Source organism: Marmota monax, unplaced genomic scaffold (genome assembly GCF_021218885.2).
Source record: "Marmota monax isolate L192 unplaced genomic scaffold, Marmota_monax_Labrador192_F-V1.1 WCK01_AAM20220418_F8-fsc00012, whole genome shotgun sequence".
In the NCBI taxonomy this organism is placed as follows: domain Eukaryota; kingdom Metazoa; phylum Chordata; class Mammalia; order Rodentia; family Sciuridae; genus Marmota; species Marmota monax.
This window is the reverse complement of record NW_026695227.1, coordinates 29,162,863-29,189,802: the sequence shown is the minus strand read 5'-3', so window position 1 is coordinate 29,189,802 and position 26,940 is coordinate 29,162,863. Positions and strand designations below refer to the sequence as shown.

Below are 26,940 nucleotides of genomic sequence, written 5' to 3'. Positions count from 1 at the left end.
ACAGGCTCCTTGTATGTACAGACTTCCCATCATTTCTGAGGGGTCCAGGCCAGTGAAGTGTTGATTGCCCTAGGATTTTGCTGCTGTGGTGTGGGAGGGGGATTGACTTGGGATTTGGGATGGCCCTGGCTGCAGTGCTTTTGGTAACTTCTGTGTCCTACTGTTTTTTGTGCTTGCTTCAAGGAGACACGACTCTAATGTAAGACTTTTTAAGTCCCTAACTCTTCTTCTGGGAGGGTTTAGCATTGAGAAGGGCTTCTGGCCCTCTGGGGGAAAGAGAATTTTTCATACTTTCTTCCTTGGTGGCTGATTCCATCTTGGGCTCTTTCTTTTCTCTTTGCCCTGCTGGTTCTTTTGCATGCTGCCTGCTTTTTGAATAGCAAAGTCTTTATTCTTCGTGGGTTCTCAACAACCCTAGGGACACTGTGACCTTAACATTCCAATAGAAAGGTTCAGTGAAGTAACAAGAAGCAGTCTTTTTCCTTGGTTATGTCCTTTGATCCTCTAAAAAGAGTGTTTGAGTACAAGAACTTATCCATCTGAAGAATCTTACCATCTCCTGTATTTTTTTTTCCTTTGCAGGAAAACCAGGACCAAAGGTAAAGGCTTTTTTCATTTGCTTTTGTACTTCTTCAGAAGCAATGCTAGGCTGATCCAGTCTGAGATTATCTACTTACTTATTTATTTAATGGTACTAGCGATCAAACCCAGGGTTTTGCTCTACTCCTGAGCTGCATCCCCAGTCCTGGTTATTTCTTTAGACATCAGAAGATGTCTGTTTCAGAGGGCACCTCAACACTGGGACTGCTGGGCATGGTTTTAGATGGGGTTTAGTGGTTTACTCAGCTTAATCCTGTGAATGTTTGATGTTTCAGGGACAGAAAGGAGAACCAGGAGACATCAAGGATGTAAGTACAAATTATTCTCGTATCATGAGCATCTGCTGCTCTAAGTGGTTGTTGCCTGTACACTCCTCTAACTGGCCATCCTGTGGGTCTTTCACAGATCGTAGGACCCAGAGGACCTCCTGGGCCTCAGGTAAGAAAGAAAGACGTTTCTTCTCCCATCCCTCCCTAGCTGCATCTGGGTTACTGATCTGCAGGTTCCTGAACTTGTGGTCATCTATGTTCTTTACCTTCAGGGACCTGCAGGAGAACAAGGACCCAGAGGTGATCGTGGTGACAAAGGTGAAAAAGTGAGTAGAGAACAACACTGCTTGACCTCTGTAGACTCCCCATGTCGTCCAAGGCCTATGTGTGCCTGACTATGTCCTTAAGAGCTGCCTATAATCAGATGGCTCTTGAAGATACACTGCTTTCCATTGATGCCTTTTTTTTTCTGCCAAGGGTGCTCCTGGACCTCGTGGCAGAGATGGAGAGCCTGGAACCCCTGGAAATCCTGGCCCCCCTGGTCCTCCTGGCCCTCCTGGTCCCTCTGGCCTCGGTGGAGTAAGTATCCTTATTTCCCCTTCCCTCAGGCTGTCCCTCCAGAAATGTGGCTTCTAAATTGCTACTTGCACTTACCTGGCTGGCTCCCAGGGCTGCCAGTAGTGTGTACATAGCTTGTCCTTGGGCTTTGCCCCCAGCCCTATAATTGCATGGAATCACATATTAGGAATGAGACTGCGGTGCTACAGGCTGACACCCCCCCGACACACACCGGGTTTCTGTAAAGAAAGTTTTCAGTTACCTGGCTTCCTGATGTCTGTGCCATGTGGTTGATTCTTGGGGGTGGGTTTAGGGGCTTAGGGAAAGGATGACTGGGCACTTGTATTTTTTTGGAAGAGGAGTGACCACTGTCCTTGGAAGACATTTATTCTTGGTCCTTGCCAAGTACATTCCAAGCAACTATTCATTCGCATGAAAGAGCCCCACTGAGTAAAGGTGTGTGGCTAAACTCATGCTTGGAATTAAACCAATCAACAAATTATATTATTGCCCAGTTTTTGCAGGTTTGCCATTTTGATGTTTGCTGTGTTTCAAACTTAAACGGGCTCACAGACGCCTACTACATCCCTTACTGAAATATTTCAAGACTGTTGATTTTAGTCCTTTGCCAGGCAATAAAGTTTTAGAGAACAAAGACCACCTTTAAACGTGATGTTTTAGCTATATTTCTCAATATATGTTAAATAGTGTAGGTAATGTTTTAGGGCATACAAATAATTCTATACAATGAAATACAAGGAACTGACACTCCTCCAAATACTTCGTCTTCTAGTGAAATGTTTTTGCCACTGTAATTTTTTTCAAGTGTAAAAAGAATAGGATTTAATCAAGTGTTGCCACTATCATTTAGTAACATTCCAAAACTATTTCTCAGGCATCATTGGTAATTCTGATTAATGCCAGATTAGTCTCTAACAGAGATTATCCAAGTAGATTTCTTTATCTCTTGATACTTGCCCAGCAAGTGGGAAGAGCCTACTTCCTCTCAACCTCCTAATGTTTTTGGGTTGATTTGCAGAACTTCGCTGCCCAGATGGCTGGAGGATTTGATGAGAAGGCTGGTGGTGCCCAGATGGGAGTAATGCAAGGACCAATGGTAAGAAAAGACAATAGTTCTTTGCAGCCCAAATGGCAGGAGGTGGCCCTTAGCAGAGCCAGAGAGTCTGACAATCTCTGTTTTGTAGATAATTGCTTAGAGCAGCTCTTCTCCTTCAGTTATGTAACCGACCCTTTAGTTAGCCCAACATATTTGTTTTTTAATGGTGATGGATGCCAGTTTTAATGATGCACTGGAGTGACTAAGAAAAAGGAGGATGGAGAGATACATATAGTTGATGTGTTAGAAGGCCAGTCACTATTGCCCTTGGAATGAGAACTGAAGAATGCAGACAGCAGCCACTGTTCTCCAGCATCCACAAGACTTCCAGCAGGAAATATCAGCCCTGCAGTCCTGACTTGGCACATGCTAAATGAAACTCAGACTTTAGTAAACATGGCTCCTGTCCAGGAGAAAGCAAGGCCAACTTCTCTATCCAAATGGTGCCTATAAATAAAAACGGATGGTTTTGTGAGGAGTGGGAAATAAGAGGGAGCAGCCACTGTAGGGCCCCTGCCCATAGAGTATCTTCTTTTGTCCAGGCGTTTGACTGGGAGAAGGTGGCATCTTGGAGGCCACCGGTGAAGTATATATAAGTAAACCTCTGATTTTCTGTTCTAATGCAGGGCCCCATGGGACCTCGAGGACCTCCAGGTCCTGCTGGTGCTCCTGTAAGTATTGAGTTTTTTCCTCTTGGGGGTGTTGTAGATGCCTGTCAAACTCTCTGGTATCTTAGCACAGTTTGTGGGGGTCAGCCTGATATCCTCACTTTCTTTTTTAGGGTCCTCAAGGATTTCAAGGCAACCCTGGTGAACCCGGTGAACCTGGTGTCTCTGTGAGTAGCAGCAGGGGCCCCACTGTACCCTGGAAAGCCTCTGATGATAAACCCCTCGGACCCTAGCTGCCATCCCCTTTTGGGTTCTGCCAGCTCTTTCCCACAGTGAGATGGCCCAGGGAAAATTAAGATGTCACTTCCTGGCTATGGAAGAACTCTATGGCCAGACCATCAGGAACTCTGACATGACAGTCCTCTTTCTGGGGGTTGCCCTAGCCTGCATTGTCCATCACTTCCTGGACAATGATCTGTTCTGCACCTTGGCTCTGATCTTTCTTCTGTATAGGAGAATGGTTTTTCAAAACTACTATCCCTGAGTTTTGTCCACCATTAGGTGACTCCCCCTCTAACCATCTTTACTTTGTTTGTAGGGTCCCATGGGTCCCCGTGGTCCTCCTGGCCCCCCTGGGAAACCTGGTGATGATGTGAGTATACCCGGGTAGTCAAATGGGAATTTGCCTCCTTTGAAAAGGCCCCGACAGGGTGTGTTCTGGAGGGTGATAGGGAGGCACTTGGGTGGAAGCATCTTGAGGAACAAGAAGAGTCAGTCCAAAACTCTGATTCTACTTTCCTTGTGCATGCCCACTTGAGACTTAGCTTTCAAGTTTCCTGGAGACTGTTTGGATCCAATGAGAAAGGAAATAATGAAAACATCATTAGCCTCAGGAAGGGAAATTGAGAAGGGAGAGGAAAAACACAAGGCGGAAAGATGTAGAGAAGAACAAACAAAGAGAGAATCATTCAACACCCCAACATTATCTCAATTGTAAATGAGTTAGAAAAAGCTCAGCCTGAGTCAGGATGTCTACAAAGGATGCAAATAAAGTGAAGAGACAAGAGTTGGTGCTTTCAAGCTGCTTTTATGAATTGCATTAGATAGTAACATCTCTTGAGGTTAGGGCATACCAGCTCAGCCAGCAGAGCCCAGCCAGGGGAAGAAAGAGAGCCAGCCAGGAGAAGTTGGAGGCTGACAAGGACCAAGGAGCTTGCAAAAGAATAAACTGTGACCATGAGAGGCATCTGAGGAATGGGAATCTGAGGAAAGTGGGTGACATGAATAAGTTGGTGGGCAAAGGCATGGAAGGCTAGGGAGAGATGCTGCTCTGGGGTAGTCCAGCTGTGCTAACATGTCTTCCAAGAAAAATGAAGTCCTCTCTCTTCATTCAGGGAGAAGCTGGAAAACCTGGAAAATCTGGTGAAAGAGGTCTTCCTGGCCCTCAGGTAAAGCCCCACCTCTCCTGGCCTCAAACATCTTTCCCAGAGTCTCCCTTCTTGCACCATCCAGCACATACAACTCAATTATCTCCAACTAAAATCAAGTACTGGTGGTGCCTGCCTGTGTCACACATTTATGCTTACAATCTTGTTTGTGTGAACACAGATGGGGAGGCAAGGGTGAGGGCTCAGGGTCTGGTTGAATGAGCCATCCAGATGCTGAGGTGCATGCGCCTCTTTGGTGGCTGGAATGGGCTGGCTTTGCAGGCTCTTAGCAGTCCAGGGTAGCCTTCACCCATTCTACTCTGTGCTGAGCATCTCCTCCTTGGATTGCAGGGTGCTCGAGGCTTCCCAGGAACTCCAGGCCTTCCTGGTGTCAAAGGTCACAGAGTAAGTATCAGGGATGTGGGAGTTGCAAGAAAAGGGTTGCCTGGGAGAAAAGAATGTGCATTTCTTCTTGCCTGAGTTCCTGTAAGTGTGATTGAATGCTTTCTTTCATTCTTTAGGGTTACCCAGGCCTGGATGGTGCTAAGGGAGAAGCTGGTGCTCCGGGTGTAAAGGTAAGGGACTAGAAAGTACATAGCCAGGGATAGCCAAAACACAAAGCCTTTCTTTCCAGCCAAGGAGATGCTGCAGAATTTACGGAGCTAGAACATTAGAATAGTGTTGGTTGGGAATACCCAGGTTTGCTTCCCGGTGGGTGAACAGTAGGCTCTCCGGCTTGAGAATTGTCCCTCATAAGACTGAAGTTGTTACAGTATGTCAGTGCTAGCTGAGATGACTAGGCTTTTCAGTGGCTTTCTTGGGAGTTTTCTGGAAGCCGAGGCTCCAGACATTGACCCTGTGTGTCTTTTTTTCAGGGTGAGAGTGGTTCCCCTGGCGAGAATGGTTCTCCAGGTCCAATGGTGAGTATGAACGTCACTGGCAGGAAGGCCACCAGATATTCTCAGGGCCTTCCTAATACCTATCAGATGGCTTTACTTCAAACACCAGTTTTCCCTTTGTGCAAAGTAGATATCCCAGCTTTGTAGATTTGATCTGATTATGAGCAAAAAGAAACACGTACTAGATAGATGGCTTGTTCAAGGTTTCACCAGCATTTCCTTGTAATAGCACTGTGAATACACACTCAAATTATATTTCAATTTTTAAAATTCTATTTATTCTCACCATTTTGGAAGCTCATCTATTCTAAGAAGAAGTGCCCATAACAAGGTTCTCTATAGATAGCAACAGGAGCACTCCTGAGTTCCACATGGCAGAAAACCCTGTGGGTGCTCTGGGGAGTTGTGGGCTGGCCAGGAAGGGAGTGCCATCAGCAATTCCTCACCTTAGCCTCCTGGACGTGGACAGACGTTGCAGGCAGAAGTCATCACACAGAGCACTATTAAGCCAACTCCCACTTGGGCTATGTTTTCCAGGGTCCCCGCGGCCTGCCTGGTGAGAGAGGACGAACTGGCCCTGCTGGTGCTGCAGTAAGTAATCAACAAAGCCAAATGCCACCATATGCCAACACTTTAGAGTTTACAGGCTTATTACACTTGACCCTCAAAACAACTTGGCAAGGTATAGGGAGTATTGTAATCCCAGAAGAATTCATCCTGATTGTGCCCATAAAAAAATCTCCAGGCTGGGCCTGCACAGTGGGAGGACAGGGAGGAATATAGGAGGGTTGGTTGGTGAGAGCAGGGTTCTCTCTTAACCAGTCTGGATTATTCAGGTAACCCCTCAGCATCCCCCACCCCTCCCCAATCATTCCAATTGGAATTTATGGAGAAACTTAACTAGCTCTGCTGTTCCTGGTTGCTCAGATGATGGTATCTTAGAAAAGAGTAACAAGAGTCCCGCTTTGACTCATGGGCATGTGCACTTGATAGTGCCACTAGTGATGCTATATGATACTGGTGGCCTCCCATCTTCTGGGCCCTTCTTATGTTTAATACCTTTTATGCTTTTCTTCATCTAATTTTCCCCCACATCCTGTGAGGTAGGTTCTATTCTTCTCCTTATTTTATTCAAGAGGAAACAGAAAGGTTAAATAGCTTAAGACAAATGGTGCTTTGCAGCCTCAGACTCTGCTGGCCTCTAGTTAATGTGGGAAATTACTAGCAAGGGGATTGGCAGTCAATGGAGGGCGCAGGTGCCAGATGGAGGCGGTTAGCTTGGATCCCTTTGCAATAGAGAGGCCTTGTAGGTGCTTGGTCAGGCGAGTGATGTGATGAAAGCCGTGTTTAGGAAAGATTAAGCTTTCTGTTGGTTCCTACCCCAGCCACCCAAGCTCAGAGGCCCCTCCTCCCAGGGCTAGCCAAAATACATGGCTTCACTCAGTGGTGCTGCTGTCCGTACGATGTATTTATTTGGCAGAAACTTCCCTTAATTGCAGATGGGTGAAATAACAAGCCATCTTGATCCCCACTGGTCAGTCAGAGGTGCTCAAGTGCCTCTACCCAGGGTTACTTTGAGTAAGAAGATGAGAAGGTATCAGGCTTGCCAAGAAACCCTGTGGCTTAACAGACTAGCAGAATTCTGGCTGGGGGCTTTTAAGCAAGATTCTGAGCCACAGTGACTCAACCATGAGGGATAAAGATGACATCCCCTGATATTGTTCTCCCTCTTTGCTGGGTATAGTGGGCCTTGCGTCTCTGTTCTCCTTGCTGTTTCTGGTACCCACAATAGTCAGACTGGCAGTGAGTGTTTAAGATTTGGCTTAGAAGATTGACTACCATTATTTTTGAGCCCTTCCTTGTCCCGCCTCCCACTGCCTACGCCTCCACTCTGAGGCATCCCAGTGGCTTTCTGAGCCTGGGCTTCCAGAAGGTGGCATGCTGTCTCATGAGTTCCCTTCCTTGGGCCAGATGGTACCTTTTTCCCAGCCCTGCTGCAAGGAAAGCTGGCAGGTTCTGGCCTAGCTTTGGCCTCTCAGGACAGTGAGGCAGCTCCCTTCTGCTAATGCCCTGGGCTCTGCTGGCTGACCCCTGGAGGAAGAGTGTCCCATGGCTTCCCCAGGGACACAGTTTTCCAAAGCAGCCAGGCAGCCCAAAGAGCTACAGGAATCCTGAGGCTGTGTGTTCCCTCTGACATCTCTTTGGTTAAGTCTTGTCTTGTTTTCCTGTTGACTGTCAGTCCAGAGTCTCAGGCAGGAGAAATGTACCATAGTCAGGAGGAAGATTGAGTCTTATTTACAGCAGAGCTCCTCACAAAGCATCCTTCTCCTTTGGCTTCTGAAGAGAGACAGAGACTGGCAGGCAATGCTCAGCTAGGGCAAGGTCTCCTCCTGACCTGCTGGGGGCCCCTGCCAAGGACCAGGTCCCAGGCCTGGCTCTGCCTAGTTAGATGGCTCCTGGAGTTAGGATCAAGTTCCCTGGACCCTATGAGGCCTTGACAGAGAGGATCTAGAAGGTGTTCTTTACCTGGGAAACCCTCAAATTGCAAGTGCTGTAGAGAAGGAACTGGCAGCCTTGCCTTGCTCTGCAAAGCTGAGTCTTCCAAGGGCAAGAGCTCAGTGAGTCTGGTGCTTTGTCTCCATCATGGAGCTGCTGCTTCCTGGGCCACCAGGAGACATCCTTTGAGCTCCCTTTTTCTTAAGATCAGGTAATGTGGGGAGGGGCCAGAGCACAGCAGCAGCCTGGAGTTTACCAAGAGGAGACCTTAACCAAGACCTAAACATGTCTTAACCATGCCTAATCAAGCCTTGCAAGTGCTTCCTCTGTGCACAGGCAGCACAGACTGAGTCAAGGGCACTGCTGGGCTATTTCATTTCCCTTTACCCAATTCACCAAGTATGTTGTTGATAACTCAGACTTAAAGCTGGGGATATTTGGGTTATAAGCCGGTGATGAAGAAATGATGGGCTACTTGGGAAGTCACCTAAGCTTCATTAACATGAGAATAAGCTCACAACTGCCCTCTGACACCCACGGGTGCAGATGACATAGAGGGGATCCCTCACAGGCTTCCTGTAGCTCATACCTAGCCTTCCTCATGCTCAGCCCTGTGATGCCCCTGTACTTGTCTCGCATGTTTTCTGTGAGTGGAACAACTGGACCTATGGGCACTTCTCACATGGCTGCCTCTTTCTCCTTACTTGCAGGGTGCCCGGGGCAATGATGGCCAGCCAGGCCCCGCTGGGCCTCCGGTAAGTTCATTTTGTCCTCAGTAGGAGGCTGAGCCTGTTCAGTCCCATTGAGTAGCCCACGAAGACTGCAGGGTGCACATTGTCCTGGTGTAACTACAGCAGCAGCTGACTATTGTAGGAAAGGAGGGAGAGGGAGAAGGAATCTTCTTTGAGCAACTTGATCAAGCTTAGAAGCTCCACTTTTCTCTGCCACTTTCCAGCAAACTTTTTTAAGCTAGGAGATCAAAGAAATGACTGCTTTCTCACCACGTATATGCTCAGAAACTTGCTTTGCCTTCTAAAGATAAGCAAAGCAAGGCATCTCTGTGGATTTCATAGGGGACATAGGCAGTGGGGATAATTTCTATCCAGGAACTTTTAGCCACAATGGACACAGAGCAAAATCAGTACAAAGTGGGAAAGGAGTCTGAGGTGGGGTATCTCCCTTTGGGGGCTGAAGAGATTCTGCCCAGATGGATTTGCATTCACCTCTCCTCCCCCGCCTCTCCTGCTTCTTCTCTCCAGGGTCCCGTTGGTCCTGCTGGTGGTCCTGGATTCCCTGGTGCTCCTGGTGCCAAGGTGTGTGCCCTGCTGGGAGTCTGGAGGGCTGAGAAACTCCCTTTCCCATTACCCGTGCAAGGAACCCTTTAACAATGCCTCTTCCCTTCTGAGAAGTCTCCCCCACCCCATCCACTGTGGCTCCCCACCAAAGCAAGGAAGAAGGCCCAGTATCTACCTAGTGACCAACTGGAAGAGAGAGGAAGATGGGGTGATGGAAGCTGGAGGTCCTGTCGCAGCTTCAGAGTGGGGAAAGGCAGACAGAAGAGAAAGATGGGGGGACCCCAGAATCCCGGGAGGAAGAAGAACAGTAGGGAAAGAAGGGTGGAGGGGTCCAAAAGCTAGGCAGACCCAGGGGTTGCTGGAGGGAAATGGGCAGGGGAAGAGGACACCAGCAAAGTAGACTGCTCCTTGCTGTCCTCTGGCCCCTCTTGTTTCTGCTTCTCTTGGGGCGCTGGGCTCTTCTAAGCCATGTTAATGGAGTTCTTCCAAAGATGAATAGAGGCCAGTGGGAGGCCAGCCAGTTCAGGGAAAGGCCCAGCAGCCCAGGAGGGATTCCAGTGTGAACGTCCCTGGGAATGAATAAGGAGCCTCCATGTGTCACTGGCATCAGGTTGCTTTTCCCCTCCTGGGGGTTTCCATGGCAACCAGACAGTGTCTGAGGCCCTGGGAGCCCGGTGAAGGAGACCCATTGTGAAGAGGGACAGCGGAAGGTGAGGGGGCCTGACCTTTAGAAAACAATAATTACAAAAGTGAAGCAAGAATGTTGAGAAGAAACCTGAGGCAGTTCTGACCTCTCTCCAGGTCAGCAGCGCTCCCCAGGGACTCCCCATCTAGACAGCCCAGATCTCAGCAAGTTGTGACTTTCAGGAAAAAAAAAATGAAAATAAAAACAGAGGCTATTTTTGCAGGGGAGGGGGCTAGGCTGCTGTTAGGGCTGGAAAAAGGCGAGTTGGGTCTCCTGTCCCAGCTTGCTTCTGCCCTGCCTTTCTGGTACTTCAAACAGGCTTGGGCCAGAACCTGGGCTGCACTGGCCCCCCAGCAGCCAGGTAGAAGCCAACAGCATTTTGAGCTAAGATGCTCAAGGAAGCAGAGATCCTGGTAACTGGAAATTCACCTCCCTAAGACTCCTTTCCTTCATGGAATAGAAAACTAGAAGGTGATGGAAGAGACAGCAGTGCCTCTCCATCCAGACCCTCTGTCCATCATCCTAGAAGGCAGCTCCTCTAACCCAGGCTTCTCTGATGGGTGCAGACAGACCCAGCAAGCTGCCTTTTGCTGTAACCAAGCAGGCACTTGTGTGATTGTGACAATGTGGAGATAGGAGGTGGGAGGTCATCAAGTCATCAAGCTCAGTCAGGTGGGGACAAAAATGACAACAAAGCCCATATGTGAGCAGGTATGGACATGTGTGCTCACACACAAGGGTGGGTACACACAGCTGGCCTTGACCTGCTGTGGTATCCTCTTCTCTTCATCCTCCTGCTCTCTTTCCAGGGTGAGGCCGGCCCAACCGGTGCCCGTGGTCCTGAAGGTGCTCAAGGCCCTCGAGGTGAACCTGGTACTCCTGGGTCCCCTGGGCCTGCTGGTGCTTCCGTAAGTGCAGCTCCTTGTTGGCCTGGAGGGTCCAGGGTCTATAGCCTTGTAAATCCTGACTCCATGGGGCCCTCTGAGTGGTGAGGACCCCAGTCACCAGAACTTTTTTCTAGCCTAATGCCTGCCCTCTCACCTCCAGACACGTCTGTGTCTTTAGTCTTTCCCTTGAAACAATGTACCCCTGAAGTGGACCTGTCCCAGACCCCCGAAAGGGGACCTGGCGGGCTGGGAGGCATTTAGGATTCATTCTTTGCTGCTTATTTCACAATGACACTATCTTCTTGTTCAGGGTAACCCTGGAACTGACGGCATTCCTGGAGCCAAAGGATCTGCTGTGAGTGCTGCCCTGGGGCTGCTTCTGGTGGGTTCAGTTCTTCCTCAGCCTTCCCCTGACACTCCTCTTCTGCTCACGTTGACAGGGTGCTCCTGGGATTGCTGGTGCTCCTGGCTTCCCTGGACCCCGTGGTCCTCCTGGCCCTCAAGGTGCAACTGGTCCTCTTGGTCCAAAAGGTCAGACGGTAAGAACCTGAAGTAACCACCAAGTCCTACCTACATTCCTGGAGTCAGATCCCGAGCCTGTCCTTCCTGTGCTTTCCAGGCCTAACCTTACCTCAGTGTCCTCTGGCAGGGTTCTGCAGATGGGAGAGAACCCAGCGTGAGTACTTGCCTCTCTCTTTCATTTAGGGTGAGCCTGGTATTGCTGGCTTCAAAGGTGAACAAGGCCCCAAGGGAGAACCTGTGAGTATATGCCCGCAAGTGCTTGTCTTCCTTGCTACTGTCCTGGGGTGGGAGCATCCCCTCAGCCCTATGTCCCTCCCCCAGAGCCCATCCCCCTTCCAGGCCCTCTCCCATGTGCCTGGAGGAGTTAACAGGGCTTAAAGAACCCTGAAGAAGTTTCTGCTCCCAATTTGAATTTTATACTATCTCTCTCCTGGGCCACTTTCCCCTTCCTGTATGGCCTCTCTTTCTCAGGTGCCCCAGCCCTAGAACATTTCCAGGGTCACTTCCTCCACTTGGGGGCCGGAACTTGCCCCAGCGTCAGTGAAGACTCACCCTGTTTCTCTTTGTGTCTGTTCTCAGGGTCCCGCTGGCCCCCAGGGAGCCCCTGGTCCTGCTGGTGAAGAAGGCAAAAGAGGTGCTCGTGGAGAGCCTGGTGGTGCTGGGCCCATTGGTCCCCCCGGAGAAAGAGTAAGTGGGCGAGAAGTCCCCATCTCAGATTTGGCCCTGTGTTCTTACCAAGTCCTGTGACTCTTACTGAAAGCAAACTCCTCTTTACTCCATTCACCACCAGAGTGACATGGATCCTTATTCTATTTGTGCCCTGTACAACAGGATGACACAAAATAGTGAGCTCCTTCCTCAAAAGGCAGGGTCAGGGACAAGAAGTTGAACTTTCAGAATCTTGCTCCAAAGAAATTGTCTCGGTGGGTTGATGGGATGGACCCCCTGGAGCCTGGCTGGGCTCTCTCCAGGTACTGTTGTGTTAGGAATATTCTCACTCACTGCCTCCTTCCTGCTTCTTTCCAGGGTGCTCCTGGAAACCGTGGTTTCCCAGGTCAGGATGGTCTAGCAGGTCCCAAGGTGAGTGGAGAAAGAAGGGTTGGGCTCTTCCTGCATCTCTGGTTACAAGACATCCTACTTATTCCATCTCCTCTGGTATAGGGAGCCCCTGGAGAGCGAGGGCCCAGTGGCCTTGCTGGTCCCAAGGGAGCCAACGGTGACCCTGGCCGTCCTGGAGAACCTGGTCTCCCTGGAGCTCGGGTAAGTAGGGGAACTTCTGTTGCCCTTGGCTTCAGACCCTGAACCTCACACTCTGCCTCCCTCCCTCCTGTGCTGCCAGGATTGGGAGGTCTTGGGCCTGTCCCTGACACTACCCTCTTCTCTCTCTTGAACATAGGGTCTTACTGGTCGCCCTGGTGATGCTGGTCCTCAAGGCAAAGTTGGCCCTTCAGTAAGTCCATCATCCTGGGACTATTTGGAGAGTGGAGGGTATCTTTGGGGATGTAGTGGGAAGAGAGACAGCAGTGTGGGTGAAGGAAGCCTGGAATACCCTGAAATTTGAGATTTGGGTCAGGGAATAGATGATAGGTTCAGGCATGTGTGGCCTGTGCAGTAACCATGAGCTTTGAAAAATACCACCCCTTCATGCATTTGGGTCTCTCCTGGGGGCATGAGACAATGTCCAGTGTGTACTTTCAGGGACAGACTTCTGAACTTAGCAGCACCTTGTTACAGATGAGCCCATGTATATGGTGTGACCTGTTGGTTGCAGCCTTGGTCAATCCTGTATATGGCTGGTGCCTCATTCTGTGCCTGCCCCATAGCAAGCGAGTGGTAGATATTGATGAATTTACAGGGTCAGAGGTCTGTATTCTGAGAATGGCATTTCCTCTTTCAGGGAGCCCCTGGTGAAGATGGCCGTCCTGGACCTCCAGGTCCTCAGGGGGCCCGTGGACAGCCTGGTGTCATGGGTTTCCCTGGCCCCAAAGGTGCCAATGTAAGTAATAATTTGCTCTTCCATTTCCTTCCATGTGGTGTGGTCTCCCTCCTTGCCTCTTAGAGAAAGCACTAGAACTCAAACAAAGCTAACTCAAAGAAGTAATGAGTGGGATCTCTGTGCCATGGGCTGTTCTGGCCTCCACATCCTGCAGGAGAATGTGTGATATGGGGGAGACCCAGAGCCTCTTAGACCTCAGGATGTCACGGCCATGACATTGTGCCCTGGGCAGTGCCCATGGCCTAGCTGTCTCCGAATACAAGGGAAGAGCTGATACCTGATCTCATCCTCTGTTGTTCATCAGGATATGGCCCCAAGCCCCATTCTCCCCAGCCAGAGCTACCAAACCCTCTTGGCTACACTCTCTATAACACACCACTTCGTGGTTCTGCTCTCTTCTTTCTCCAGGGTGAGCCTGGCAAAGCTGGTGAGAAGGGTCTGCCTGGTGCTCCTGGTCTAAGAGTAAGTACCCACCCTACCGCCTGTACCTTTGTGTTGCTGGACACCTGCTAGGTATGGGGGTGACTCCCTTAGGTGTAATCTTGGGATCCCATGTGGCTGAGCCGATGCTGGGATGGGCCTTTTGGGATCATGGCTGCTGTAGGTCAGCAGGCTGGGAAAATAGGGAAGGCTTCTATGAGGAGACAGTAAAGAAAAGGTGGGGGCCAGTGGGGAGGGACAGAAAGAGGTGGAAATGAATTCAACTGGGAAATCATGGAGGTCTGGAAACTATGGGTCAAAAAATGCATCTGCCCAGTCCTGGGGGGGCTATGGAACTGAAGGAGAGTGTAAGTCATTATTTCACTTTTTTTTCTGTCCTCTAGGGTCTTCCTGGCAAAGATGGTGAGACAGGCGCTGCAGGACCCCCTGGCCCTGCTGTAAGTACCTGCCAGCCTCTCTCAGTGGCCCTGTGGGCAGGGGCTTGTGGGGTGGAGCAGGGGATCCTCAGGCTCATCCACTAATGGAGCTGACAGACTCAGATCTGGGTTAAACCAGGATACCAGACCCAGAAGCTGAGATGGGGTGTCCCAGGAGGCAGTTTGGACCCCACCCTGGTGCAGGGGAATAGGTAGTTGATGGAAATGGTGCTCACATTGACGGGACCATGCAGGGAGGCGTTGATCCTGTCCACCTTGCTAACCGCCCTAGGGCCCCGCCAGCCTCAGCTCTTGGGTTCTCAGGAGCACTAGCTTAGCCTACCTTTTCTTTTCCTCTGCAGGGACCTGCTGGTGAACGAGGCGAGCAGGGTGCTCCTGGGCCATCTGGGTTCCAGGTAGGTAGCTGTCCAGCTCCTTCCTACACCTTGGGCTCTCTGGGGTAGCAGTAGGCACCATGGATAGAGGACCTACCCCTGTCAAGGGGTGCCAGGGAACTGCAGCTTTGCTGATACCCTGGTTCTTGTTGCTTCTTCCTTTGGGTCTGCCCAGTGCTATGCCTCCTTGGAGGACAGAGGCAGAAAAGTCACTCATTTGCTAACCCTGTCACTTTGACTTTTAGGGACTTCCTGGCCCTCCTGGTCCCCCAGGTGAAGGTGGAAAACCAGGAGAGCAGGTGAGTATGCAGCTTTCTGAGCCTATAACCTGAGCCTATAAACTGATAACAAGAGACATGTGAATGTCCCAGATGCACATCCCAACTCTCCACAGACGACACATTCTGAGTTCAGCCCTCTTATGGGAGGGCTATCCCCAGGGGAGGGATGACCCAGGCTCTGGATCATGCTGTCTTCATTCTTTCTCATCCTTCTTTGTTCTCCAGGGTGTTCCTGGTGAAGCTGGAGCCCCCGGCCTTGTGGGTCCCAGGGTGAGTATCCTGTTGGCCATTACTGGGGCCTCCTTGGGTCTACCCTCTCTGTACAGTTCTGCCAACGCTTCCCAGACCACATCCTGCTCTGGAGAGTCCTACTCCCCTTCCTGCATCCCTGCTTTGCCTTGGCCTCCTTCCCACCACTCTTGCCTGATGGCATCTTGGTGTCTTTCTCCCAGGGTGAACGAGGTTTCCCAGGTGAACGTGGCTCTCCTGGTGCCCAGGGACTCCAGGGTGCCCGTGGCCTCCCTGGCACTCCTGGCACTGATGGTCCCAAAGTAAGTGAGGCTGGTTCCTGCAGGGATCTTCTGGGAGCCTGGGGAGGGCCCACCGAGGGTGGAGAGGAAGGAGAGACACTCAGAGGGAATGCAGAGTAGCAGAGGCAAGTGGAAGATGGAACTAGAAAGGAGGTCTGGGCAGGAGGAAGGCAAGGAAACAGGACTTTGGGACACTGGTTCTCAGCTACACACTGAGGCCCTGGGGAAGTGCTGCCCACTACAGATTCCTCTTGCCTTCTTCCCAGGGTGCATCTGGCCCAGCTGGCCCCCCTGGGGCTCAGGGCCCTCCAGGTCTACAGGGAATGCCTGGTGAGAGGGGAGCAGCTGGTATTGCTGGGCCCAAGGGAGACAGGGTAAGTACCAGGTCTAAGTACCTCTCTCCAGAGCCATGACTTTGCCCCATTCCTGCCCCTCATACTCATTTCCCATTCCCTCTGGATGAGAGTCTTGGTTCCCTCTTCTTGAAGAACTTGGAGACGTCACTTCCAAACTCTGCCTTTTAGGGCCACCCTTTCCCCATCTCCTCATCTTAGTCCTGTTACTCCCTGTCATGCACCCTGAGACCATAGCAAATCCCTCTTGGGCAGGAACTGAGTCCTGGAGCTCCAGCCAGGCTGGGACTAAGATGGCCAAGGGGTCCTGGAGTGCCCATCTGAGACAGCTGGTTTTCTCTTCCCCTAGGGTGATGTTGGTGAGAAAGGTCCTGAGGGAGCCCCTGGAAAGGACGGTGGACGAGTAAGTAAATGCTAGTTGTGAGACTTGAGAATTGGGGTGGGGACAGATACAGGGGACCTCATAAGTCTCTGTCATAGAGGAGGGAAGAAGCTGGGACAGAGAACCCACAGAGACTTTCTGTCAAAGGCGGGGGGCCAGACAGTGAGCGGGAACTCTGGGAATCTTAGGAGTATACCAAGGTCCACTGGGGTGGGCCCCAGAGTCCCTGTGGGGCCCCTATGTGTCTGGCCCTGCCTTCCTGCCTCCTTAACCTTTGCTTCCTCTCTCCCAGGGTCTGACTGGTCCCATTGGCCCCCCTGGCCCGGCCGGTGCAAATGGTGAGAAGGTGAGTCGCGGCTGGCCTTCCTCGCTCTGCCTTCCCTCTCCCAGCAAGCCATCTTCTCATCTCCTGCCAGAGATGCTGTGTCTCCTCCTCACTCATCAACAAGCCACCAGGGCTGGAGGAGTGAAGGGTGGGGGTCTTCTCAGTAGGGAAGCCATTGGCTATGTGCCCTGGGGGGTGGGACAGTGGGACTGGGGGTAGAATGCCCTCGGTGAAGGCCCTGAAGAGGCTGTAGAGGTGCCTGAAATCACAGGGAGAAAATATGCTGGGGTATACTAGGCCCCCAGAGTCCCCTTCCCAACATCAGGGCTTCCTGGATGTGCTTGGCTCTCGGAAGACCCCACTTTGGTTTCCCACCTCCTCATTCCTGGCTTCCCCCACAGGGAGAAGTTGGCCCTCCTGGCCCTGCAGGAAGTGCTGGTGCTCGAGGTGCCCCGGTGAGTATCTGCCCCTCAGAGCTGGGCCTGCAGCCTCCAGGAGCCTGGATGCCAGCTCCATCCCTCAGCCTCACCCTGCAGGCTGTCCAGTGCCAACTCCCTCCTTGCCCTTTGAGTTCAAGGGTGGGAGGAGAGATGGGAAGGGAAGGGAGAAGTGATATGGGAGAAGTGATATGGATGTGATCAGGGCACAGGGCCTTTGAGTCAGCAGACCCTTTGGTCAAGAAAGGTTTTCTGCCCTTGGTCCATTTGTTTAGGATCAGACAACTTTCAGATGCCTTCTCTCAGGGGGTGACTGGACATGAAGTTGGGCTGGACAGGGCAGAGAGCTCTGCGCTCTTAGGAGGGAACAGAATCAGGCAAGCAGTGGGGACTGATCTTCCCTGGGTCTGCTCTTTTCACAGGGTGAACGTGGAGAGACTGGGCCCCCTGGACCTGCTGGATTCGCTGGACCTCCTGTGAGAATCTCTGTCCACCCCACTCTCAGCCCCCCTGCATGCAGGCCAGCTCCCCATCCAGCACTCAATGGCATCTTTTAGCCTTTTGGGGAGAGAGGGAGACAGAGAGTTTATGGAAGAGGGAAATGTTCTCTCTCCTTCTCTCCGTTCACACTTCCTTGTGACTATAGCAATCCTGGCTCAGACCCTTTTTCAGGTTCAGAGTGGACACACACACCTACACACAAACACACACAGGCAGACATGCACACTCACATACTCCCAGAGTCTCTGGCCCTTTTGGCAGAACCTCAAGTGTTTGGCTTGCCCTTCCTTTATTCACCCCCTTCTCCCATTCCAGGGTGCTGATGGCCAACCAGGTGCCAAGGGTGAGCAAGGAGAGGCTGGACAGAAAGGCGATGCTGGTGCCCCTGGTCCCCAGGGACCCTCTGGAGCTCCTGGGCCTCAGGTAGGTAAAGCTGAGCTCCCCAAGAACTGTCTCTGAGAGGCAGGGTTGCTGGGTGCAGGGGAGAGGTCCTGTAGATTGGACAGGCAGAGTCTGTCTGTTATTGGAAGGGATTTTCACTGTCTTGGGTGTGGTGGGTGAAGTACTTGGGTGGGGGTCTTCAGGGACCTGCACAAAGTACAGACTGTATCTCCACTGGCCACAGACAGCCAGGACCAAGCAGCTGGTCTCTTGAGGAGAGGGGTGAGAGGGCAGGAAGGGCTTCCTGGGAGGTGAGACCTGGAACTAACTCCATAGGTGCCTGGAGGGCTTCATGTGTTGGCAGGGTGGACAAGCCTGCCTGTTACAGCTTTTTCAGGATGGGATCATATTGGCAAGAAGCTGTGCTTTGAAAACCGAGCCCTCAGGAGTCTGATGTTGGGTCTCAGGTAGAAGCCTAATGTTCTCCCCGGGCTACAGGCCTCATTGTTTCCTTCTTTCCTTCTCAGGGTCCTACTGGAGTGACTGGTCCTAAAGGAGCCCGAGGTGCCCAAGGTCCCCCGGTAAGTGAGGTCTCCTCTCCCCTGAATTACAAAGAAGGCTAGGCCCTAGGCTCCTGGAGCAGCCAGTGTTCAAGAGTCCCCACCTCTTCCTTTCTCAGTACTGCTTATGCCACAGCCTAAGACTATCCCCCACTCAGGTGGGAGAGAGGGTGCCCTAGGCTCACTGAAGCACTGAATGGCCCTCATGGGCAGGAGACCAAGGAGCCACACCTACCTGATTCCATGGCCAGACCCAGTGGGGCCCTTTCTCCCTCTAATCCCTTCTTGATGTTTTGTGACCCCTCACCCATTGCCCACCCCCAGTTCTGAGACACCCCCTATCTACCCTGCCAGTTTGACTCTTGACCTTCCTGAGGACTGAGGTATTCAGGGGCTTTCCTCTCTTCTTCTCTCCTCACATAGGGAGCCACTGGATTCCCTGGAGCTGCTGGCCGTGTTGGACCCCCAGGCTCCAATGTGAGTGTCACTCCTGGCAGGCATCTACCCCACTCCTAGCCCAGGAGGCCCAGGCAGGGGTGGAGTTGTCTGAATCAAGAGATCTCCAGGCTGGTTCCCATTTCTCTTTGCTCATTCCCATTCTTCTGAGAAGGAGCTCATTGACCATGAGGGTCTGTCCCCGTAAACAGCTGGGAGCAGGGTTGGGACCATACATCTTCCACACAGGCCTGGTCTCACCCCTCAAATATTTGGTTCAGTGGGCAGGAAAGTTGGCATAATTGCCTTCAATCTGGACACATTTCTTGAGCAAGCTCTGTGTACCTGGCTCCATGCTTTATAAGGAAGCCAGCAGATCCCAAATCTGACACGTAGGGGCTGCAGGGAGACATCAGTTACAAGGAAGAGTCAGTCAGTGCACCAATGCCAAGTGCAGAAGAAGTGGGGCTCAGCGGATGTTTTCTCTGATATAAGGAAACTGATTCATAGTGGGGTAGGGAGAGGGAGCATGGGAGGAATAGACAAACTCTGGATAGGGCAGAGGAGTGGGAAGGGAAGGGAGGGGGGCATGGGGTTAGCAAGGATGGTGGAATGTGATAGTCATCATTATCCAAAGTACATATATGGAGACATGAATTGGTGTCAACATACTTTGTATACAACCAGAAAAAAAAAAATAGAATAAGAAGTGGGGCTTGGTCAAGCAGAAGACATGGGGTCCAAGGAGCAAGGTTGAGGCTATTTCTTTAGAAATGGGGAATTGAGGATGAAGGACAAAGCAGGAGGGATTCCATGGGGAAAAAAGAGGTATTAAGCTTCCCTTAGTGTGTATGGAGTGGGGGAACAGGGAAGTCCCTCAAAGGAGCCGCTGTCTCTGAGGCTGCAGTAGCTTTGGCAGCCTGGATGATAAGGGTGAGGTAAATTCTCACTTTCTGCATTTGTTCCTCCTAGGGCAATCCTGGACCCCCTGGTCCCCCTGGTCCTTCTGGAAAAGATGGTCCCAAAGGTGTTCGAGGAGACATTGGTCCACCTGGCAGAGCTGGTGATCCTGGCCTCCAAGGTCCTGCAGGACCCCCTGGCGAGAAGGGAGAGCCTGGTGATGATGGTCCTGCTGTAAGTCCCTCACCAGGCCTGTGCCAAGGTCCCCAAGCACAGGAGTGTAAGAAGCTCCTGTGGGCAGGAAAAATCATGGCCAGGTGGAGCCACTGGGTCAGTTCTCATTTTCCACCTCTCCTCTCAGGGTGTCGACGGTCCTCCAGGTCCCCAGGGTCTGGCTGGTCAGAGGGGCATCGTTGGTCTACCTGGACAGCGTGGTGAGAGAGGATTCCCTGGCCTGCCTGGCCCATCGGTGAGTGAGAGAGGCTTTTCACTCCAGCCTAGCTAGGCCCTGCCTGGCTCAGGGTGAGTGTGGGTTACCGTCCTAGGCTTACACCCACTCAGCACTCTCAGAATTGTCCCTGAGTCATGGATATCCCCTAAAATGAGCGGTGGGTCCCTGGGCAGGGATGCTTAGCATGTACACTCATGGTCTTTGTCCATCCCTGCAGGGTGAGCCCGGCAAGCAGGGTGCGCCTGGTGCATCTGGAGATCGAGGTCCTCCTGGTCCTGTGGGGCCTCCTGGTCTGACTGGTCCTGCAGGTGAACCTGGACGGGAGGTAAGTGGGGAATCTCTCTGGGGTGGTCCTGACCAGGGAGTGGGGTTGATGCATCTCTTTCCAGTCCAGCCAAGTCCTGGGGCGCTGGAAAAGTGAGTGGCAGGATAGACTGATGGGCCCAAGAGCCTGGTGCAGTTGTGTGTGTGTATGTGGTGGGCAGGGGGACAGCACAGAGACTATGAGATGGACAAGCAGAGAAGAGGGAAGGTGAGAGGGCCAAGGGGAGATGGCAGAGAGAGCTCTGAGCACATTCTTTTTTCCTTTGCCCAGGGAAGCCCAGGTGCTGATGGTCCACCTGGCAGAGATGGTGCAGCTGGAGTCAAGGTGAGTATCTGGTGTCTTCTGATTGTGCTGGGTGGAGAGGACATTGACTTAGTATGATAGGTTGGTCTGGTTGGCAGGCTAGAATCAGCCTTGCCTCAATCTGAAAGGAGCTTCTGTCCCTACCTCTTCTGGAATGTTCTTCTCTGAGTCTGAGCCCTCTCTCCTGACAGGGTGATCGTGGTGAGACTGGTGCCGTGGGTGCTCCCGGAGCACCTGGACCCCCTGGTTCTCCTGGCCCAGCTGGCCCAACTGGCAAGCAGGGAGACAGAGGAGAAGCTGTGAGTATCCTTCATTCAGCAGAACTGGTAGTGAGCTGAGTGATCAGGGAGTGATTCCATGATGGCCTTCCCTCATGCCACCGGTCTGGAGGAACTCCCTGGATCCAGGGGTCTCTGGACCATGGGGGCAGCAGCCTTGGTGCCCAGCCCAGTGGTAAATGTGGAGGAGCGAAGTCCCTGTCCTGGCTTTTCCTTGACTCTGCTCTCACTCTTTCCTCACAGGGTGCACAAGGCCCCATGGGACCTTCAGGACCGGCTGGAGCCCGGGGAATCCCAGTGAGTATTAGAATCTCCTGTGCTAGGTCCATGACAGGGGTGGTCCTGGAAGAAAACAGGGACACTGTTGTTACTGAGACTTCTTGGCTTAGGTGGAACAAACATAGGGCTCTGCTGGCCCTGACCTGGCCTAATCTATGTCTATCTTGTTCCTAGGGCCCTCAAGGTCCCCGAGGTGACAAAGGAGAATCTGGAGAGCCTGGCGAGAGGGGATTGAAGGGACACCGTGGCTTCACTGGTCTGCAAGGCCTTCCCGGTCCTCCTGTGAGTGTCACTGTCTGCAAAAGTCTGCTCAAAGCCTCCTGCTGCTCAGAGGCCTAAGCAGCAGGACTTCCCTTGCTGCTGTGATAGCTTGGGGTCATCCTCAGAAATTCCCTGGGCAAACTCAGGGTGACTGAGGAGGTAGAAAGGGAATATGTGCGCGCGCGTGTGTGTGTGTGTTTGTGTGCTGACCTCTGCCTTTTGCCACTTCCTTCCACACAGGGTCCTTCTGGAGACCAAGGTGCTTCTGGTCCTGCTGGTCCTTCTGGCCCTAGAGTAAGTGAGATGGAGTTGGGGGATGGAGAGAGCCTTTCTGGAGGGGTGGGCCATTGTACTGACCAGGGTTTTCAATGGTTGGTGGAGGAGCCTTGGGCTTAGGGGTCCTCACTCAGGAGGTACCCCGAGGGAGGTAGGACCAGCTTGGCATCACTATGGCCACAAAAACACTTGTGATGATGATCACAAGAGCAGCTCACAGCTGTCAGACAGACTCTTAAGTATTGGCTTTAAAACAGGAGTTAAGGGGGATAAGAGAGCCATGGTGTTAATCTGCTGGTCCTTGGCCAAACAGAGGCCAATTTGGGGCGATACAGCTGAGCAATGTGAAGAATTAGGGGCTGAATGGCTGGTGCCATCATGATGGCCACCTAACTAGCTACAGCTACTCTTCAGCCTTCTCTGTGAAGTCCATTTCTTTCTCACCACTTCTTCTCTCTCCTGGCCTGCAGGGTCCACCTGGCCCTGTTGGTCCCTCTGGCAAAGATGGTGCTAATGGAATCCCTGGCCCCATTGGGCCTCCTGGTCCCCGTGGACGTTCAGGCGAAACTGGTCCTGCTGTAAGTGTCTTGACTCGTTCCTTATGGTCTGAGGTATTCCCAGCATCTCTTTGGTGCTCAGAGTCTCTTTGGGGGCATTAGCCTCTAAGTAGTGGTGAAGTCATCCTTTATTCAGAGTTTCCTGGGGGGCTCAAGGAACCAATGGTGGGTGCTGGGAAACAAAAGGTAGGGGCTAAGGAAGAAATGGGGAAGAGGCTTAGAAGAGGCTACAGTTTTCTTGGTCCTGGGTTTCTTCCCTTACCCCTGCCACAGGACTGGGAAGAGGACGCTCTCGTCTACTTTTGCAAATAGAGACAGACACGAAACTCCTCCCCTGGGTTCCTGGCTGATCTTTCTGTTCCCTACTGCAGGGTCCTCCTGGAAATCCTGGACCCCCTGGCCCTCCAGGTCCCCCTGGCCCTGGCATCGACATGTCTGCCTTTGCTGGCCTAGGCCAGAGAGAGAAGGGCCCTGACCCCCTGCAGTACATGCGGGCTGACCAGGCAGCTGGAACCTTAAGACAGCATGACGCCGAGGTGGATGCCACACTCAAGTCCCTCAACAACCAGATTGAGAGCATCCGCAGCCCCGAGGGTTCCCGCAAGAACCCTGCTCGTACCTGCCGGGACCTGAAACTCTGCCACCCTGAATGGAAGAGCGGTGAGCCTGGACAACAGGGTCCCCTGCCCCAGAGAGTGAAGAGTCAGCCCACTTCAGTGGCAAGGCAGAGACATCCCTTGGTGCAGGGCAGAACTAGGCCTGGAAGGTTCTGGCAGATGGTTGCTCTCCCATTTCTCAGCAGAGAAGCTACAGCCCTGGCACTTGTCCTACCATGGCAGAAGTGACTTCAGGGTGGACTCCATCCTGCTCTGGTCTTGACTTTTATGCCTGTAAACTTCTTTACTATTAGATGGCCCATCCCAATCTCCTTGCCTCACATGTTCTTCTGTCTCCCCTCCCTTTAGGCCACACACAAGCCTCCCCACCAACTCCCGATTTCCCTGTAGGCCCTCTGTCTCTCCCAGTCAGTCTGGCCCTCCTGGGTTTTTGAGTCTGAGTCTGCTGAGCCTGATGGGGTACTGCCTCTTCTCTTGTAGGAGACTACTGGATTGACCCCAATCAGGGCTGCACCTTGGACGCCATGAAGGTTTTCTGCAACATGGAGACAGGCGAAACCTGCGTCTACCCCAACCCAGCAAATGTACCCAAGAAGAACTGGTGGAGCAGCAAGAGCAAGGACAAGAAGCACATCTGGTTTGGAGAAACCATCAATGGTGGCTTCCATGTGAGTATCTGGGTGCTCCAGGCCTGAGCTGGCTCCTTGGTCTTTCTTTTTCCCTGGATGTTGTCAGCACCTTCCCCACATTCATCAGTTTTTCTCTGGGCTTGGGGGGAAAGGAGAGAAGAAAAAGAGTATTTTTTTTCTATTTGGAGTTGAAAATAGATCCTCTGAGCTTGCTCCATTCCCTGGAAGCAGAAATGTCCTCTCAGCTTCCCGCCACCCAACATCCCCCTCAGCTCCTCTGATCCCTGAATAGTTAACATCTCTAAAGCCCCTGACCCCAGTAAATGCCAGCTCACAGGCCTCATACCTTGGCTCTCTGCCCCACAGTTCAGCTATGGAGATGACAACCTGGCTCCCAACACTGCCAGCGTCCAGATGACCTTCCTACGTCTCCTGTCAACTGAGGGCTCCCAGAACATCACCTACCACTGCAAGAACAGCATCGCCTACCTGGACGAAGCAGCTGGCAACCTCAAGAAGGCCTTGCTCATCCAGGGCTCCAATGATGTGGAGATCCGGGCTGAGGGCAACAGCAGGTTCACGTACACTGCCCTGAAGGATGGCTGCACGGTGAGTGGGGCTGACTGGACCTGCCAGAGAGAAGAGCTACCCAGAACCTGGAAGTTGCCTTTGTGAGATGGAGGGTTGGCCTATCACAGGTGTCCTAGTCCTAAAGTGACAGATTATCAGAAGTGTGAGTTTGAGGGGTTGTATTGAGAAGACAAATTGAGTGACAAGTGAGGGAAAGGTACATATTGTTCTATCAGCTTGTCTACTTCCTGGCTTAGGAGAAATAAGGCCCTATCTGGCCTGCTCAGTGACTTTTGCAGAAGTGCTCACGTAATGTATATAGGCATCCCTACAAGAGCAAGTAAAGAGGGAATCACAGGTGGGAATCCACTGTGGTGTGGAGAAGGAAGGGACAGGACAGGAAGGTGGAGGAGATCTCTGCTGCTAAGGATAGGAGTTGAAGCAGAGAGGGCTTGAGCAAGCCAAGAACAGGTCTAGGGAGCCTCATGAGTATCTTTCACACTGTAGTTGTTCGATTTGGGGTTCCTAGGAAGTTATCACTGGATTGCAAAACATCTACTGGATAGCATCTCTTCTCTTTCCTTCTAGAAACACACCGGTAAGTGGGGCAACACTGTCATCGAGTACCGGTCACAGAAGACTTCACGCCTCCCCATCATTGACATTGCACCCATGGACATAGGAGGGCCTGAGCAAGAATTTGGTGTGGACATAGGGCCTGTCTGCTTCTTGTAAAAACCCAAACCCAGAAACAACACAATCCATTGCAAACCCAAAGGACCCAAGTACTTTCCAATCCCAGTCACTCTAGGATTCTGCACTGAATGGCTGACCTGACCTGATGACCATTCATCTTCCCCTCTCACAGTTTGGACTGTTCTCCCCTCTCTAAGAGACCTGAACTGGGCAGACTGCAAAATAAAATCTCATGTTCTATTTATTTATTGTCTTCCTGTAAGACCTTTGGGTCAAGGCAGAGACAGGAAACTAACTGGTGTGAGTCAAATGCCCCCTGAGTGACTGCCCCCAGCCCAGGCAAAAAGACCCCCTGAAGGTGCCGGGCGCAGGAACTGTGTGTGTCCTACACAATGGTGCTATTCTGTGTCAAACACCTCTGTATTTTTTAAAACATCAATTGATATTAAAAATTAAAAAATTATTGGAAAGTACACATTGCCTTGTGCTTTGTTCTTTAGTTTGTTTTCCATTAGTCCTTGATTCTGCATGTGGTCCTGGGGCTGCCTTCTGTGGACTTTTCAACTGAGAGCAAGGTTGAAGCCACACTGCCTGGTTTAGTGACCTCCCACATGCCTCTTTTGTCAACTTGGCACTGTATGGAACCCAGTGGTAAACCAGGATCAGAGACTAAGTCTGTTAGTCAGCTTTGTGTTACTACAATAAAAACACCAGACACAGGCTATTTATGAGGTAAAGTGAGGCTTATTTTGGCTCATAGTTCTGGAGGTTCAAATCCAAGATCAGGCAGCCCTCTTGGTCTGGGCATCTGATGAGGGCAGCACATCATGGCAGTAGTGTGTCTCAGAGTGAGTTCCCACATTATGAGCCAGGAAGCAGAGTGAGAGGAAGACATCCGGCCCACAGTCCCTTCTGAGTGCACACCCCAATGATCTGAGGATCTCCCATGAGGCCCCACCTCTCCAAGCTTCCACCCCGCCCCCAGTAGCATTAGTCTGGGGACCAAGCCTTTAACATGTGGAACTTTGAGGGCCACTGTACATATTCAAACCATAGCATGACAGTTTGGGAAGGGAGACACCCTAGAGGGATTGCCTTGTTCTTGAAAGCAACCAATGAACACAAGTTGTAAAGCAAGAGGCATGGTGCACCATGAACTTAGAGAGCAAGGCCATGTGTGGGCCAAACTGCTGAGTGGGAGAGAAGGTGGGGTGAAAAAGCAGGAAGGAGGGCAAGAAGGGACCCCTGACAAGTGCACATGAGTAATCAGGGTGGTTATTTGCATCTTTCAGTACAAATTTTAGGTCAAGGAGAAGTGGGTTATTAATCTCCACCCCTCCTGCTCCTCCTTATTCCTCTTTCCCACCCTTCCTTCTGGCCCCCATTCTTCACTTCCTGGACCTGCACTTAAAGCTTCCACTCATCTCCTCTGAACACCAGATGTAAGATTGTGACCTCCATCTTAGATGGACAGCATTCCCTTTCTCATTATTACCAGGTCTCCCTTGCTTTCCAGTGCCTCAGATAGTATAGAGGTAAGCAAGTTGTTCCCTTCTCCACTAGAGGGCCCCAGTGGTGGTGATGTGTGAAGTGGACAGCAGATAGGAAACCAATCAGAATCCATGACAATTTTTTTTTTCTTTTTCTTTTTTTTCCTGTAGTACTGGAGGGCACTCTACTGCTGAGCTATATCCCCTATCCTTATTTTTACTTCTTATTAATTTTTAAATTTTTGAGACAGGGTCTCACTAAGTTGCCCAGGCTGGCCTTGAACTTGTGATCCTCTTGCCTCAGCCCCCAAGTCACCGGGATGATTTTTATAAAACCAATTTTAAAAGATCTGGCATGGCTAACAAACCAGAGAGCCAAGGCTTTCTCTACCCACTTCTAACATCCCTGCCCCCTTCCTCTAGATTAAGGTCGACATACTACAAATAAATAAAAAAGAAATACTACAAATAAATAAAAGACACTTTTGCTGGATTTATTGATATTTATACTT

At 51.5% G+C, this 26,940-nt stretch overlaps 1 protein-coding gene across 1 annotated transcript; it reads left to right on the top strand.

The window, feature by feature from the left end:
- The first annotated feature begins 843 nt into the window (after positions 1–843).
- On the top strand, positions 844–25,403 carry Col2a1 (collagen type II alpha 1 chain). The gene is made up of 51 exons (XM_046435541.2): positions 844–908; positions 1,006–1,038; positions 1,142–1,195; positions 1,347–1,448; positions 2,467–2,544; positions 3,171–3,215; positions 3,326–3,379; positions 3,751–3,804; positions 4,547–4,600; positions 4,931–4,984; positions 5,101–5,154; positions 5,455–5,499; positions 6,016–6,069; positions 8,685–8,729; positions 9,234–9,287; positions 10,764–10,862; positions 11,152–11,196; positions 11,282–11,380; positions 11,547–11,600; positions 11,943–12,050; positions 12,390–12,443; positions 12,525–12,623; positions 12,760–12,813; positions 13,261–13,359; positions 13,768–13,821; positions 14,184–14,237; positions 14,579–14,632; positions 14,857–14,910; positions 15,118–15,162; positions 15,345–15,443; positions 15,689–15,796; positions 16,125–16,178; positions 16,450–16,503; positions 16,884–16,937; positions 17,342–17,395; positions 17,736–17,843; positions 18,329–18,382; positions 18,785–18,838; positions 19,769–19,930; positions 20,058–20,165; positions 20,365–20,472; positions 20,743–20,796; positions 20,967–21,074; positions 21,297–21,350; positions 21,507–21,614; positions 21,834–21,887; positions 22,340–22,447; positions 22,798–23,086; positions 23,524–23,711; positions 24,039–24,281; positions 24,831–25,403. Exons 1-51 carry the CDS (start codon positions 867–869, stop codon positions 24,975–24,977), a joined length of 4,164 nt encoding a protein of 1,387 aa, XP_046291497.2. The 5' UTR covers positions 844–866; the 3' UTR covers positions 24,978–25,403.
- The last annotated feature ends 1,537 nt before the right edge of the window (positions 25,404–26,940 follow it).